The sequence below is a fragment of the Phaseolus vulgaris genome, chromosome 7, assembly GCF_000499845.2.
Source record: "Phaseolus vulgaris cultivar G19833 chromosome 7, P. vulgaris v2.0, whole genome shotgun sequence".
Taxonomy (NCBI): domain Eukaryota; kingdom Viridiplantae; phylum Streptophyta; class Magnoliopsida; order Fabales; family Fabaceae; genus Phaseolus; species Phaseolus vulgaris.
In genome coordinates, this window is record NC_023753.2 from 13,049,928 (window position 1) to 13,065,478 (window position 15,551).

A 15,551-nucleotide genomic window follows, 5' to 3' on the forward strand; every position below is an offset into this window, starting at 1 on the left:
TTGTTGGCTAACAGGCGGAACATTTAAATAGGATTTCTGTACTTTTGGTACTGTTAGTCTTTTTAATCACTTACATGTTATTATTTTGGTTCATAAATGTGATTTAATTATAATTACCTGTTTTAAATCCATAACTTTAAATTATGTTAAGGATAATATCAGTATTTAGTTAGCAATTTTTTTCACATTAGTGAATTCATGATTTAAGTATTACAGCTACAAAATCTACATTACGACATATAATTCATGAATATAATTAATATACTTTTATACATAATCTAAAGATATTTTCAAACCATAATTATAACATTAAAAATATCAAAAATTATAATTTTTATGATAATGTAACTATAACAAGAAAATAATTCAAACTATTCTTTAGTTGGTTAGTCTGCACTTCCTCCATTCCTCTTAGAACGAGCTCCTTACTCTTCCTTCGGTACTCTACCTCTCGGTGGTTTTTGTGAACTTCAAGTTCGGATGATATCTGCAAAAGACACTTCGATGTTGAAGTGAAAATTCAATATTCAACACTTGGTGCTCTCAATACTGTGACGTGCCTGATTCTTGAAATTTGTGTTTATTTATATGATTGTCATGGGCCCTTTGTTATTGGGTCGGATTAGGGGATTGAATCATGCTTAGCAGTGTATTACCTAGTGCTTGATCACTAATTAGTCTCATCAATCCAGTTTTAGTGTAATGATTTTGGTGGTGTCGATCGACTTGAATTGGATGCAGAGTCATGATCTCGATCGTGCGGACCCTACCAGTACACAATACAATATTCTTTCTGCATCACTAAACTAATTTTATTATTACACATAATTTTCAATCAAAATACATATATTTTATTAAAAATCTTGAAATTCAATAAAAAATGATTAGGTCAAAAAAATTGCCTATTAAAATATAATAATAAAATAAAATATCTTTTTAATCAGATTTAACAAAAATAAATAAAGTTGTGCGTATCCACGAGTCTCATACTAGTTAGAATAATTTCTAAAAATAAAAAAATAATAACGAGAAATTCTAAACTATACATTTCTTGGCAATGGAAAAGTATAAAATTTAGAAACACTTATCCTCTCATCTTGGGAAAACTGTGAAAGTATACCATTTAACAAATTTAAATGTCTCCATTCATTTTCCGAACAACTTTTTTCATATTATGAGTTCTACCTATAATGCTTTCACCAAGCATCATCATTTTACAAAGACCATTTAACAAGTGACAAAAATAAATATCACATGTATATATTTTCCTTTGTCATACACATTTTTTGTTATTTTTATTTTATTACGTGGCTTGGAGGAGGGTAGAATAACTACAAAAGTGCAATTGGCATATAGAGGGGTATTGTTACCTAATCTTCTATGTGAATTATGTCAACCGGTAGATGAGACGTTTAATCACATATCCTATTACATTGCAATAAATCTTATGTTGTCTACATGTGATAATGGGCTTTCATTCAATATAGACCCTTTCTTCATTCAATAATATTCAGTTTTCTGCTCTGCATTCTTGTTTTTTTTTTTCTCAACCTTCGAAGTTCTTTCTCTTTTCTTCTGTAAATGTCACTGATACATGAAGTTAAACCTGTTTGCTATTTTGCAATATGTGTTACAAGAAATATACAAATCAAGTACAAATAGTATACTACAAGGAAGGGCTAGAAGTCATGCAATATTCAAGTAGCTACCACAACTATTAGATTGATACATGCCATTGCACATAGAACTAAACAACAACAATAGTGTTCTTTTTGAAGGACTAACATTCCTTGTATTTAGTATTCAGTATTAATTGGGTATGAGGTGAGATTACATATTTTGGATTGGTGACTGACTAACTGCTAATACCTTTTGTATACAAATTACAATATTTATTTTAATTTTAATTATTTTTTTGATAAAAAAAATCATATAGTTTTCTTTAACGTATACTTTATCATGTGCCAAACAAATAACAATACATATTTTAGATAAAAGGAAAAAAATAATAAAAATGGCATTTACTTTTAGATAAAGAAAATGAAAAGTTGATGAGATTTGGAATATATAATCAATATGTCCCACACAATATCTTTTCTACAAAGCATATATTCACTCATTTTAGCTTTTGCTTTTCCCCCAATTTTCTTTGTACGTGTGATCATAAGCTCTTTGAGATTTTATTTTTTGTGTGGATGAGATATTTATGTTCTTGACATTTGGCAGCTTATATAAAGAAATTATATGCCCTTTTGTTCTGATTCCACACGTGACAGATGACAACTTGATTTTACCATTTAGTTTAGGGCATCTTAGTTGTCATCCTCAAAACACGGTTTTCATGATGTTTATCTTGCGAATCAAATCTCATCTCAAATATATGAATTTCAGAAGTGTGGTTAGCATCTTCTTTTCATAAAATCACTATACTTTCTCAATAAATTCTACTTCAACAATTTCCTCTGCATGTTTATTGCATTGCATTGTTTGTGTGTGCCAAACTTTGCCTCAATATTAATACTTCTCCCTTTACCTTCTTTTGGAATATGCAAATACATATATATTTATATATACACACACACACACATATATATATATATATATATATATAGGAGCATTTATGGGTTTATGCACAAAATTGGTGTAATTAGTTTTCAAATTTGTTAAAATAGCTATTTTTAATATAATTTTTTTGGAAAATGATATTTCATAACCTTATGAAAACTTATAAGATGATGTACATTCACATATATTATAAATTCACTTATATATTATAAATTCATTTATATATTATAAAATAAATTTATTTTATCTCTCATAAACATGTAATTTTTAATAAAAAAAAAGATTAACACTTCGTTTTTATTTTTGCTTTTATTTTTATTTTTAATTTGTGAAAGTGTTGATTATCATATAATTAGAAGACACATACATCCATAGCACTTGGTTTTTTTTTTAGTTTAAAAGTCGTATTCATACATACAACTTTGTTATTTCTTTTTTAAATTTGGTTTAATTGGCATATTTAATTATTAATCAACAAATTTATTTTAGAATAATATGTGTGTTGAATAAAAATATAAATTATAATCACCTTTTTTAATGATAGGCACGCTAAATAATACATTAAGTTTTCAATAAAAAGCTGTTCTATATATTTTTTCAAACTCTTTTATTTATCAGGATCCTTTTAAATTTTGAATTGATCAAATTGAACAACGAGAAACAAGTAAATTTTTGCACTTTTTATTACCCACACTGTAGGAATATTTATAAATATGAATTAAATGCTAAAAATATGAAGTTTTAAAATTAAAACACGATAGTTTAATTAATAGAGATGATTCTATATATTGATAATAAAAGTATTAAAATAAAAAGTATAGGCAATTAATTTTTTTACTGAAATATCAAGAAAGCTCAACTAATATAATATTTTTAATAGTAACATGTAAAATATTATATTTAGTTTTATTTTAAAGAAAATGCAATATTAATAATTATAGAAATTAAAAACCAATCAGCAAAATAATTAAAAAAATATAAATATTTTATAAGGTTAGGAAAAGACTTGGATGAAAGGAAAACATCTTTCTTTTGTTGCAAGAGTCACACTCATTAAGTTTGTTATCTCAACTATACCCCTTATCGAGATTAGAAGGGTTGAAAGAAATTTTCTTTGGGGTTTGAGTCATGAAACAAGAAAAAATAGCTTGGGTGAAATAGGTTAATATGTGCAAACCTAAATCTATGGAGGGGATTGGAAATAAAGGATTTAAAACTGTTAACACATGGCTTTACCTCACGTTGAAACTTTCTAATTTGTGTGCGAAACTATATATTTATGGATGGTCCGATAACAATCCAATAGCAGGTGGTCTGATAAGCTCAACAAACTCTCACTATGATAAACTCTAAATAAATCTGATACCATATTAAGAAATGAACTTTAAGCCTAATTCAACCTTACAAAATCGCTCATAAAGTGAGGTTTGCACCCACTTATATATTGTGAAATATCATTATCACTAGTCAATATAGGATCTCCAACAAATCAAGAACCCTGGGGGTGGAGAGATATTAGGAAGTGTTGTGGGGGAGATACCAACAATTGATTTGAATATAATAGAGGTTGGACAATTAGAGTTGGGACTAAAGTAAGGTTTTGGATTGATAATTGGCTAGGACAATGTCCTTTAAAAGAGAAGTTCCCAAGAGTATTCCAAAATTTGGAAATTAAAGATGGTACATTAAACCATTTTGGAACTTGGTGTGAGAATCATTGGTAATGGAAGGTAATATGGAGAAAAGAATGATTTGTATGGGAGCAAGAGATGGTAACAACATTCATGAGAAAAATTGAGAGTGGTTTTTTTACTAACCAAAGGATATATAAATGAAGGGTAGTGGAAGGATGGTAATATTAAAACATACATAGTAAACTTTGCTTACTAAAAGTTACTACCAATAGCAACCATAGACTAAGAGTTTTCCTTTGAGAAGTTTTGGAGTATAAAAATCTTACCCTCCGCACAGTTCTTTACTTAGAGGGTAATCATTGGTAGAATTGCAACTTGTGATAATCTGTAGGCTAGGTGATGAAACCTTGACAGATAGAGCATCCACTGAGCTAGCCCAACCTTCTAGAAGGATGACCAGGAGCATGAAACAAGACCCAAGGTTAGGTCAGACTCATTCCATAGCCAATACTTAGAGTTTATTATTCCTCAGAGGATTACAAGGAGCAGAGCACGAACTATTGGACCTGAGCACCAACTATTTTCCCAGCTTTGTATAATTTAATTAGCATAAATTGGGCTTGTTCCGAAGCCCACATTTTCACCTAGCTTCTAGAAAGCTCTCCATGTGTCGCCATTCCCCAATGTGCTCCACGTTTGACCTAGCTTCTAGAAAGCCCTTCTCATGTGTCGTCCACATTATTTGACCTAGTTCCTAGAAGGCACTCTACATGTGTTGCCCCCTCCATGCTCTCCTTGTTCCAGAAGGCACACACATCTATAAATAGGGTGTTTTGCCCTATTGTAATACACATTGAATTGATAGTAAGTGGTGACTCCCTTCCTCACTCATCTTAGATCTCTCCTCGCCCAAGTGGCATGATGCATTCCATTCTTCCACCTCCATGAAAGCTTCATCCGCATAAGAATTTCTATTCCTCTTATCTCTTTCATCTTCTTTTCATTTGTTCATTTCTTTTTCCATTGTGCCATCAATTATTTCTTCCTTATCATGTTTAATTATGTGTTCATCAATCATTGAGTGTGTCTTTTTTTTTGCTCTTTGAAGAGAATCTTCACACTTACTTAACCACTTGGTTAAGTTCGTGTGCAGTGGCAATGCTCACTGAGTGGTGGTTATCCTAATCCAAGTGAAATTCATAAAAACATGAGTAATTGCAAATCAACTCATATCATTAGAGGTATAAATATAGGTGAAAGAATATGTGTATTATGCAAAACATATATGGAGAACATAAGACACTTATTTTTTTTACTGTATAATGGCTACAAAGGTGAGACAAACCACAATAACCAACAAATGACTAAGGACACATCAAATACTTCACAAGAAAGTCATCAACAGTAGTAGAAGAATAACCAGATATAAATCAGAATATCAGAAGTTCTTCCTTCTTGTCTTTCCACAAAGAAAAGTTATGTAAATAAATTGGGCTCACTTTGGGGGTCCAAATAGAAAAACAAGTTAGAGTAGGTTTACATAGCATAAATAGGGGTGTACTTAGCAAAATGGGCTTGTGCCAAGCCCATCTTTTATGACAAAGTGCAGTTAGGTTTAGGGTTTAGGGTAACCTACCTTCTAAAAGGAAAAATGGTGGAATTTTCTACTCTTGGCTTGACCTAGCCGCCCCTCTCATCTCCCAATTATACCCCTCTCTTAATCTTGCTCTCCAAGTCACTTCTCCTTATATAAAGGGTGCATTCGTTCATGTATGGGGACATTGAAAATTTGGATAGTAAAGAAACTCTACGTGTGTGTTTTTGTGAGTCTGAGTACTCCAATTATTTGGGTCTTATCTTGAGTACTCTGCACCACTTATCTCGGAGCCTCTCACCCTCCAAGTGGTATGACACCATCTCCATCCTCCATAAGCTTTTCTAATCGCTCTTCTTTTGTTCTTTCTTCATCACGCCTTAATTTTTCCTCTTTATGTTCTTGTTTTCTTCCTTTATTATTCAGTCATCACTTTATTCCTTGCTTCATTTTGTTCATTTAATTCTGCAATCATTAACATCTTCACCTTATAATTGTGTTTTTCTTTTTGCCCTATAAAAGTGAACCTTCACACTTACTTAACCACTTGGTTAAGTTCGTGTCCAGTGGAGATCTTATTGGGTTCTCACCTTAAATTGTTAATTCAAAAAATCCTAAGCAAACTACAACCCATAAAATGTGCAATCTTAAAATCAACTCACATCAAAAGGTATGTAAATTATGTGATTTGTGGGTGGGTAGGACCTTTGTTCATCATAACAAGTCATATCAACATTATTTTAGGTATGATATCAGTGGTGTCAGGGAAAAAGGAAATGAGATCTAAAGATGTATGTGAGTAGCGGTAATATGGGGTATATGGAGCCATAGGAACAATATTATTTTTAGAGGTATAATTGTGGATGAAGAGGAGATTTTTACAATGGCACAAATGAAGGCATGAGTGTAATTAAACATAAATACTCAAATATATCCTTTTGAATTCAAAATGGTGCCTTCATCCTATTGAATGTTTAAAGATTTGTTAGAAATATGAGATCAAAGTCACAGTTGGCCATAAATATTTGGAAAATAGAGTCTGGAGGTGAACAAATTATCTCCTCTGACATGTTGTGTACCCTGATATATTTTGCTATAAGTTTTTTGTATACGAGTTGAAATACCCTTAATACTCCTATTTATTTATGGGTGGTGGTCTGATAAACCAATAACTCTCACTAAAATAATATATATATATATATATATATATAACTCTAATACTATATTAGAAAATGAACTTTAAGCTTAATTCAACCTTATCAAATCAGTTTTTATACACTATAATATGTTTTTATCTCTAGTCGATGTTAGATACTCAACCATAACTATTAAAAGGGTTATTTTGATATTAGAATTTAAACCATCTATCATACCAAACTTATTATTTTTAAGTAGTATTCACAAATATGATTTCAATTTTTTTTTAAATATATAGAAAAAAAATAAAAAATCGTATATATGTATATTACTTTATATTTTCCTTAAAAGAACCAAAGTCGTATGTTACAACTTTTAATCTGAAAAAATAACTAAAATGATATACGAATTCTTCATAAATTAAAAAATTTCGTTTTAAAACATAAGTTAACTTGCCCGTTTTTGCATTTTTTAAAAAAAATCTCATTTTAATAATTTTTGTAAAGAAATACGCCAATTTGATACATAAACCTATTTTATTTGGAGAAACTTTATCCATACAATGACTGATCAATCTTTTATTATTATTATTATTATTATTATTATTATTATTATTATTATTATTATTGTACCGTCTCGTCCCTGGGCGTTGACCAAAGTCAAAGTCAAAACCAAAGTCAAACAGAAAGGAAAGTCAACAGGTTGACCACTTGAGGCGTCACCAGGCTAAGTCGTCCCCAGGCGTAGGCGTCGCCAGGATGAGGCGTCGCCAGGTTGAGGCGTCGCCAGGATAAGGCGTCGCCAAGTTGAGGCGTCGACAGTGTCACCCCTCGATACCCACGGGTAGGAAAGACCGTGGAGGGGGCGACACCACAAGAGGCCACGGTACGGACGAGGAGGCCTCGGGCCCCGGTACCTTAGAACGATAATGAAGAGAAGAGAAAAGTGGCTTCAAGGCCATAGTTCTAGTACCAGTAGGGGGTAACCTGATTCGTGAAGTACCCACGCCACCTCTGGGAGACCCCCGGGATAGATACGACCCATGAGAGGGCCACGCCCAAGGGCGAACCATGTGCATAGTATGAGAGGAAGGTAGGTACACTCCCAGGGCGAGTGACTAGAGGCTGGGGCGCATGAGTTGGCACCTAGAAAGTCACCCCTTGCTCCAGATGCACTTCGAGGAAGGAGGACTTACACGATGGAATATCCCTAAGTTGGGTTACGACACTGTAAGGCCCTCCACGTAGAATAGCGATCAAGTCAGAAGAACACATGGTAGTAAGTACTGAAACATCAAGGTGTATAAGTTTCCCTGAAAGTTTGCTAAGGTACGTTTTTATTCAGTTTACGTTTTGAACGCTTTAAAGCACTTTAAACGCTTTAAATGCTTTGAACGTTTTAAACGTGTTGAACGTTTTTAAACGCTTTAAATGCGCTTTAAGACGCTTTAAATGCTTTAGACGTTTAAAAGGGGCTTTAGACGTTTGAGACGGAGATGGAGACTCAGTTTTACACACACACACACACACTCTAGTTGCTTGCTCGTAGTGCGCACAAGCGATTAGGGAGAAAAGTTGGTTACTTAGTCATTCGACCACCTTCAGAGCATTCATTCACGGTGCTCCGATACGGAGGTGTGTTCTTTTGATGTTTCTTGCTTGCTGACTTGATCGTCGGAGTGCAAACGGCCGCGAGGGAGCCCCTTTGTTCTCTCTGGTTCAGGTACTCACAGCTGCTAAGGGTGGGGATTTGGAGCAAAGATGAAGGGGTCCTTGATATGCGAGTCTTAGCTATGCACGAAGCACAATCTGGTCAACCGGCGGGAACATTTGGCGCCCACCGTGGGGCCGTTCTAAAGCATCAGTCCCACCGTAAGTTTTCACCGATTGCCTTCGGTTCAGTTCGCTGTGTGATCGTGTTTGTTTGAGTTCGAGTTCCCAACGTTTTCTTCATCCCTTGGAGTTGCACGACAACTAGAAGAAGTTCCTGAAGCCGCAGAAGATGAGGTCTACGAGGCAAGGTTCGACGCGTGCTGAGAACTAAGACATGACCATGCAGCAGGTCATGGATATGATGCAGGGACTGCAGGAGGCAATGGCAGCGTCGAAGGTGGAGTAAGAGCGCATGCAGGCGGATCTCGCAGCGTCTCAGGCGAGAAATGAAGAGCTCTGTCGCACGAATGAAGAGTTGCACCGCGGGTGGCTTAACAACTCAGGGCTACGTGACGTAGATGACCCCGAACGTCTCACTCCACCAAGAGAGTTCTCTACGCCGTTCTCACAGCCGATTCTAGAGACAGTGATCCCCAACTCATTCGTGGTGCCCAAGGTAACCTTCACGGGGATGGAGGACCCCAAAGCACATCTCACTGCGTTCCACGCGCAAATGATGCTGGTAGGTGGCTCTGACGCCGTAAGGTGCAAGCTCTTCATGAGCGCTCTTACTGGGATGGCCATGGACTGGTTCATTACATTAGTCTTCCGAATGGCAACATCACCTCTTTCGCACAGCTCTCGCAGCTGTTCAGGGAGCAGTATCTAGCAACCAAGGCTCCACCGCCGGTCTCGTACGACTTGTTCGATGTAAAGCAGTATCAGGGTGAGACCCTCAAGGAATACATCAATCGCTTTGGAGCAAAGGCGGTGAAGGTTGGCACCACAAAGAAGCCAATGATCGTCTACGCATTCAGGAAAGGAATGTGCCCTGGACCCTTCCGTGAATCAATCATACGAAGCCGCCCCAAGACCTTTGCTGAGATAAGGCGTCGCGCGGTGGAACACATCGCCTCTGAGGGCGAGGTGTGCGAGAAGCGCACAAGTGTCGCACCCGCACGCCCAAGAGCGCAGTCGCGTGCACAACCCGCCAGGGTCAACGAGGCCACAACAGGAAGGAAGAACCAAGACAGGAAGCGCCCATACGAGGCGAGGAGGCTTCAGGCAAGGGGGGCATCATAGGGGAACAGGCAGGTGAGGAAAGGAAATAGGCCGTTAAGGCACAATTTCATCATGGAGCTGAAGGATCTTATTGCGGTACCCAACATAGCTAATAGGTTGAGGCCACTAGTAAAGTCCGACAAGGTACTGGGACCTCGTAAAGACTTGTGGTGCGAGTTCCACGAGGCGTTCGGGCACCATATCAGCAACTGCTTGGTGCTGGGCCACCAGTTGGATGAGCTCGTGAAGAATGGCTTTCTGAAGGATTATCTTGCTGGGCCTGCTACGACCGCAACCCTAACAACGCCAGAGGAGGATCAAACGCATGAAATGCCAATCCATGGAGAAGTGCACACCATCTCTGGTGGCTTTTCTGGAGGAGGACCCACTGCCTCTCAACGCAAGAGGTATGTGAGGGCAGTCAACTCAATTGCTGAGGAGGGTTCGGATGATCAGTGGGAGTCAGACCTTGTGTTCACAAGGGCTGACCTACGAGATGTTGTCCCACATGACAATGACGTCGTGGTCATTTCGGTTGTCACAGTTGGGAGAAAGGTGCATAGGGTTCTCGTCGACCAGGGGAGTTCTACAGATGTCATGTTTTGGTCGACGTTCAATAAGTTGCAGTTGTCCCCTGACTTGCTGAGGCCCTACACTGGATGCTTGTATGGGTTCACAGGGGACCAAGTTGAGGTGCGTGGCTACCTGGAACTGAGAACGACGTTTACTGATGGAACGACGTCGCGCACCGAGAGCATCCGGTATCTAGTCGTGAATGCTAATTCAGCCTACAACATCTTGTTGGGAAGACCAGCGCTGAATAGGCTAAGAGCAGTGGCCTCCACGCACCACATGAAGATGAAGCTACCAGATCTTAGTGGCAAGGTGATCGTGATCAAATCTGATCAGGAAGAGGCCCGAAAATGCTATGAAAATAGCTTAAAAACGAAGAGGGGCGTGGTCATGGTGATGGAGCGCCCGCCCGTTTCGGATACGCCAATGGAGGTAGAGCCCTTGGAAGAGGCTACGCCCGCGGAGTCGACGTCTGTTGAGGCCTCACACGCGGAGGCGACGCCCAAGGATGATGCGCCCTTAGAAGAAGCACACGGGGGGGCCTCGCCCATGGAAGAAGCGTCAGAGGAGGCGACGCCTGAAACACCCGATGGGGTGACGCCTATAAGAGAAAGCAACAAAAGCGAGTCTCGTGCGGAGGGTACTCGAGACAGGCAACCCCAACTAGTAGACAATGTGGTGGAAAGGCAGATAGGAGGTAAGGTGTTCAAGTTGGGACGTTTGCTGAGTCAGGAGGAGCAGGACGAATTGGAGATGGTGATCTCGCGCCACCTAGATGCGTTCGCATGGTCCGCCTTGGACATGCTAGGCATCGACCTAGACTTCTTGTGCCACCACCTCACCATGGACGCCAAGGTTTGCCCTGTACGACAGAGGAGGAGGAAGTTCAATGAAGAGAGGCGTCTCATTGTAAAGGAAGAAACACAAAAATTGCTAAGTGCTGGGCACATCAGGGAGATACAATACCCTGAGTGGCTGGCCAACGTTGTCTTGGTGAAGAAGGCGAATGGAAAGTGGAGAATGTGCGTCGACTTCACGGACTTAAACAAGGCGTGCCCTAAAGATTCATACCCCTTACCTAGCATCGACGCATTGGTGGATAACGCCTCAGGGTGCAAGATGCTGAGCTTCTTAGACACGTTTTCGGGGTACAATCAGATAAAAATGCATCCAAGGGATGAGAGCAAAACGACGTTCATGACGGAGACGTGCAATTACTGTTACAAGGTGATGCCGTTTGGGCTAAAGAACGCAGGCGCCACCTACCAGAGACTAATGGACAAGGTCCTTACGCCCATGCTGGGAAGGAACGTGCAAGCCTATGTAGACGACATGGTGGTGACCTCCCGGGAGAGGGGGCGGCACACAGCGGATCTGGAAGAGCTGTTTGCCACCATATCAAAGTACAACCTCAAGTTGAACCCCGAGAAGTGCGTCTTCGGGGTTGAGGCAGGTAAGTTCTTAGGCTTTATGCTCACGGAAAGGGGGATAGAGGCGAACCCTGATAAGTGCGCGACCATCATTGCCATGAGGAGCCCAACGTCAGTGAAAGAAGTACAGCAGCTGACTTGGCGGATGGCAACTTTTTCAAGGTTCGTGTCTGCCAGAGGTGAGAAGGGTCACCCCTATTTTCAGTGCCTCAAGAGGAACAGCCGTTTCGCGTGGACAGATGAGTGCGAAGCAGCATTCCTCAAGTTAAAGGAGTACTTGGCAACGCCACCGGTGCTTTGCAAGTCACGGGTAGGCGTCCCCCTTCGTTTGTACTTCACTGTGACTGAGTGGGCTATTAGTTCTGTGCTGGTCCAGGAGCACGATCAAGTGCAGAGGTCAATCTACTTCGTAAGCAAGGCTTTCCAAGGCCCAGGATCGAGGTAGCAGTCGTTGGAGAAGGTGGCGTTGGCAATAGTGTTTTCGGCCAGGAGGCTCGGCCACAATTTTCACAGCTTCACGGTGGTGGTGATGACGAACCTCCCCATTCAGAAAGTACTTTAAAAGCCAGATGTAGCTGGAAGGATGGTTCGCTGGGCGGTGGAGCTGTCAGAGTTTGATATCTAGTACGAACCCAGGGGATCCATCAAAGGGCAAGTCTACGCAGATTTCGTCGCAGAGCTCTCACTAGGAGGTGCCCCCTAAGAGGTGGAGTTAGGATCATAGTGGATGCTCTCAGTGGATGGGTCCTCCAACCAGTAGGGGAGTGAAGCGGGAATAGTGTTGGAGGGGCCTAACGGGGTGTTGATCGAGCAAGCCCTACGCTTCGCCTTCAAAGCAAGCAATAACCAAGCTGAGTACGAGGCGCTGATTGCTGGAATGCTCTTGGCCAAGGAAATGGGCGCACGAAGCCTATTGGTAAAGAGTGATTCACAGTTGTTCACAGGGCAGGTGACTGGGGAGTATCAGGAAAAGGACCCGCAGAAGGCAGCATATCTAAAGTACGTCCAAGTGTTGAAGGGAACTTTCTCTACTTTTGAGCTGGTGCATGTCCCTAGAGAGCAAAATGCCAGAGCTGACCTGCTCGCGAAGCTGGCTAGCTCAGGCAAGGGGGGAAGGCAGAGGACAGTCATTCAAGAAACGCTCAAAGCACCGCGAAAATTTGTGGAGGATAATAGGGTGGACGTTCTTCACATTATTGCAGCGAGAGGAAAGCCAAGGAGCCATCATTCTCTGACTCAAGATACGGCGAGGACACCCCGCATCAACGCCTATGCGGCCTCGCCCGAGGAAGAGAAGCGTGTGCAGGTGTGTGCCTTGGAAGAAGGGGATACATGGATGACACCTTATAGGCGATACATTGCAGATGGGATTCTCCCAGCAGAGCCTGGAGAGGGAAAGAGGATAAAGAAAAACTCTGCAAGGTACACTCTCATTGATGGAGTTCTATTCAGGCATGGGTTCACGCACCCAATTCTGACATGTGTGAGTGGCGACGAATGTACGAGGATCATGTCGGAACTCCACGAGGGGATTTGTGGAAGCCACGTAGGGGGAAGATCACTAGCTTCCAAGGTGATTCGCGCAGGGTTTTATTGGCCATCAGTGAGGGAAGACTGTGTGAGATACGCCCAGTGATGCAAGCAGTGTCAGATGCACGCTGACTGGCACAAGGCGCCTCCAGAAGAGCTGAGGTCGATTTATAGCCCGTGGCCTTTCCACACATGGGGGATCGACATTCTGGGGCCTTTCCCTCTGGCGGTAAGGCAGATGAAGTATTTGATAGTCGCCATCGAGTACTTCATGAAGTGGATAGAGGCAGAACCAGTGGCACAGATCACTGCGCACAAGGTACAACACTTTGTTTGGAAGAACATTGTGTGTCGTTTTGGGGTGCCAAGGCGTCTCATCTCAGATAATGGCACTCAGTTTGCGAGCCAACAGTTGGGGAAGCTGTGTGCAGAGGTAGGAATCAAGCAAGTCTTTGCATCATTCGAACACCCCCAGACGAATGGGCAGGTAGAGTCAGCAAATAGAATTTTGCTGAGGGGATTGAAGCGAAGGCTTGAGAAAGCTAAAGGGGCGTGGGCAGAAGAAGTACCAATGATCATGTGGGCTTACCACACCACGCCTCAATCTTCCACAATGGAGACGCCGTTCAGCTTGGTATATGGGTCGAACACCATGATCCTGGTGGAGATTCACGAGAGCTCACCTCGCTTTCTGAGCTTTGTGACAGAGGAGTCCAACGAGGAAAGAAGGGTAAATCTAGACCTATTGGACGAGGCCAGAGAGGAAGCAAGGATAAAGGCTGAAGCTGTTAAGAGGAGAGTGGAGCATCAGTATAGCTCTAAGGTAAAGCCGCGGCAGTTCCAAGTAGCTGACTTGGTCATGCGGAAGGCTCATCCTTATGAGTTGGAGAACAAGTTGTCTCCCAAATGGACCGGACCCTTCAGAGTAACCGAAGCCAAAGGAAATGGTTCGTACAAGTTAGAGACTCTAGAAGGGGGCCCCACCCCACACAGCTGGAATGCAGCCAATTTAAAATTTTATTTCAGTTGAAGAACATTATGAAGTACACAATTTTAAAGGGGACACTCTTTTTTCCCTCTTGGAGGTTTTTTTAATGAGGTCACCCAAGTAAAAAAGAAGTTCAAGAAAACTTTGTCTCAGCCTTTCCTTTTCTCACGACGTAAAGGAAAGACTAATGAACAAAAACAAAGGCTCAAGGTGTCGCCCGGGGCAGGCGTCGCTTGGGTCAGGCGTTGCCTGGGGCAGACGTCGCCAGGCGCAGGCGTCGCCTGGGTAGGCATCGCCAGGTGAAGGCGTCGACAAATAAGGAAGCGGGCGTCAAAATCAAAGTAAGTAACGGGAACACATGCTCATACGCAGGGATCAAGGTACGCTCAGTATAAGCTAAAATTCGGGCGTCTAGTCCCTGATCAGGGGTTAAGGGATTCCTTCGGGACACCCCCTCCTCAGGTGAGAATGGCTAGCCCTAGTGCCTGATGTTTAGACACCTCGCAAGGAAGTGGCGGGGGGCGTTTCCTTCGAGCGTGGGCATCAGACAGTAAGAAGTTTCGGAGCAGTGGAGAACCAGGTCGCTTGGTGCAGATACACGCAATTAAGGAGAAGCGCCATCCTTCGGGAAACCTTCTCCTTAGGCGTAATCACCAAAATCCCTGGTCATCTTGGTGTTTAGACACACCAGGGACGATACGACGATGCTTCCAACACGCCTCTCCCTGGGCGTGGGCACCAAGAACACTGACCGCCTTGGTGTTTTCAGACACCCTGAGGACGAAACGACACTACCTCCGGGCAGGCCTCTCCTCAGGCGTGGGCACCAAGCGCGCAGAGATAAGGGCTAAGTCGCCTTGGTGTTTAGACACCCCGTGGACGATACGACGCTTCTGTAATAGGCCTCTCCACGGGCGTGGGCACCAAGGTGTGATTTTGTCCCAAGTGTTTAGACACGCTGAGGACGATATGACCTCGCGTTCAGCGGGTCTCTCCTCGAGCGTGGACACCCAGTACAAATAAGACCAGCCATCCTCGCCCTCGAGCGATGTCGAAGCACAGAAGAAGAGATAAAGTCCTCCCTCGCCTTTGGGCGACGTCGAGGCCGTGGAAGAGACGAGACCTTCTCTCATCCTAAGCGATGACAAAGCTAGCAATACCTTTGGC

At 41.5% G+C, this 15,551-nt stretch overlaps 1 protein-coding gene across 1 annotated transcript; it reads left to right on the top strand.

The window, feature by feature from the left end:
* The first annotated feature begins 9,935 nt into the window (after window positions 1-9,935).
* Window positions 9,936-14,426, top strand: LOC137829066 (uncharacterized). Its single transcript, XM_068635861.1, has 5 exons — window positions 9,936-11,584; window positions 11,744-11,889; window positions 12,243-12,478; window positions 12,627-13,439; window positions 13,809-14,426. Exons 1-5 carry the CDS (start codon window positions 9,936-9,938, stop codon window positions 14,424-14,426), a joined length of 3,462 nt encoding a protein of 1,153 aa, XP_068491962.1.
* The last annotated feature ends 1,125 nt before the right edge of the window (window positions 14,427-15,551 follow it).

Bases quoted from the DNA above. Each gene is read 5' to 3' on its own strand.
- LOC137829066 (XM_068635861.1), top strand. From the start codon at position 9,936: ATGGAGCTGAAGGATCTTATTGCGGTACCCAACATAGCTAATAGGTTG. The intron at 11,890-12,242 runs GTAAGTTCTTAG...GTGCTGGTCCAG, and splicing joins CGTCTTCGGGGTTGAGGCAG to GAGCACGATCAAGTGCAGAG. The intron at 12,479-12,626 runs GTTTGATATCTA...TCCAACCAGTAG, and splicing joins TGGGCGGTGGAGCTGTCAGA to GGGAGTGAAGCGGGAATAGT.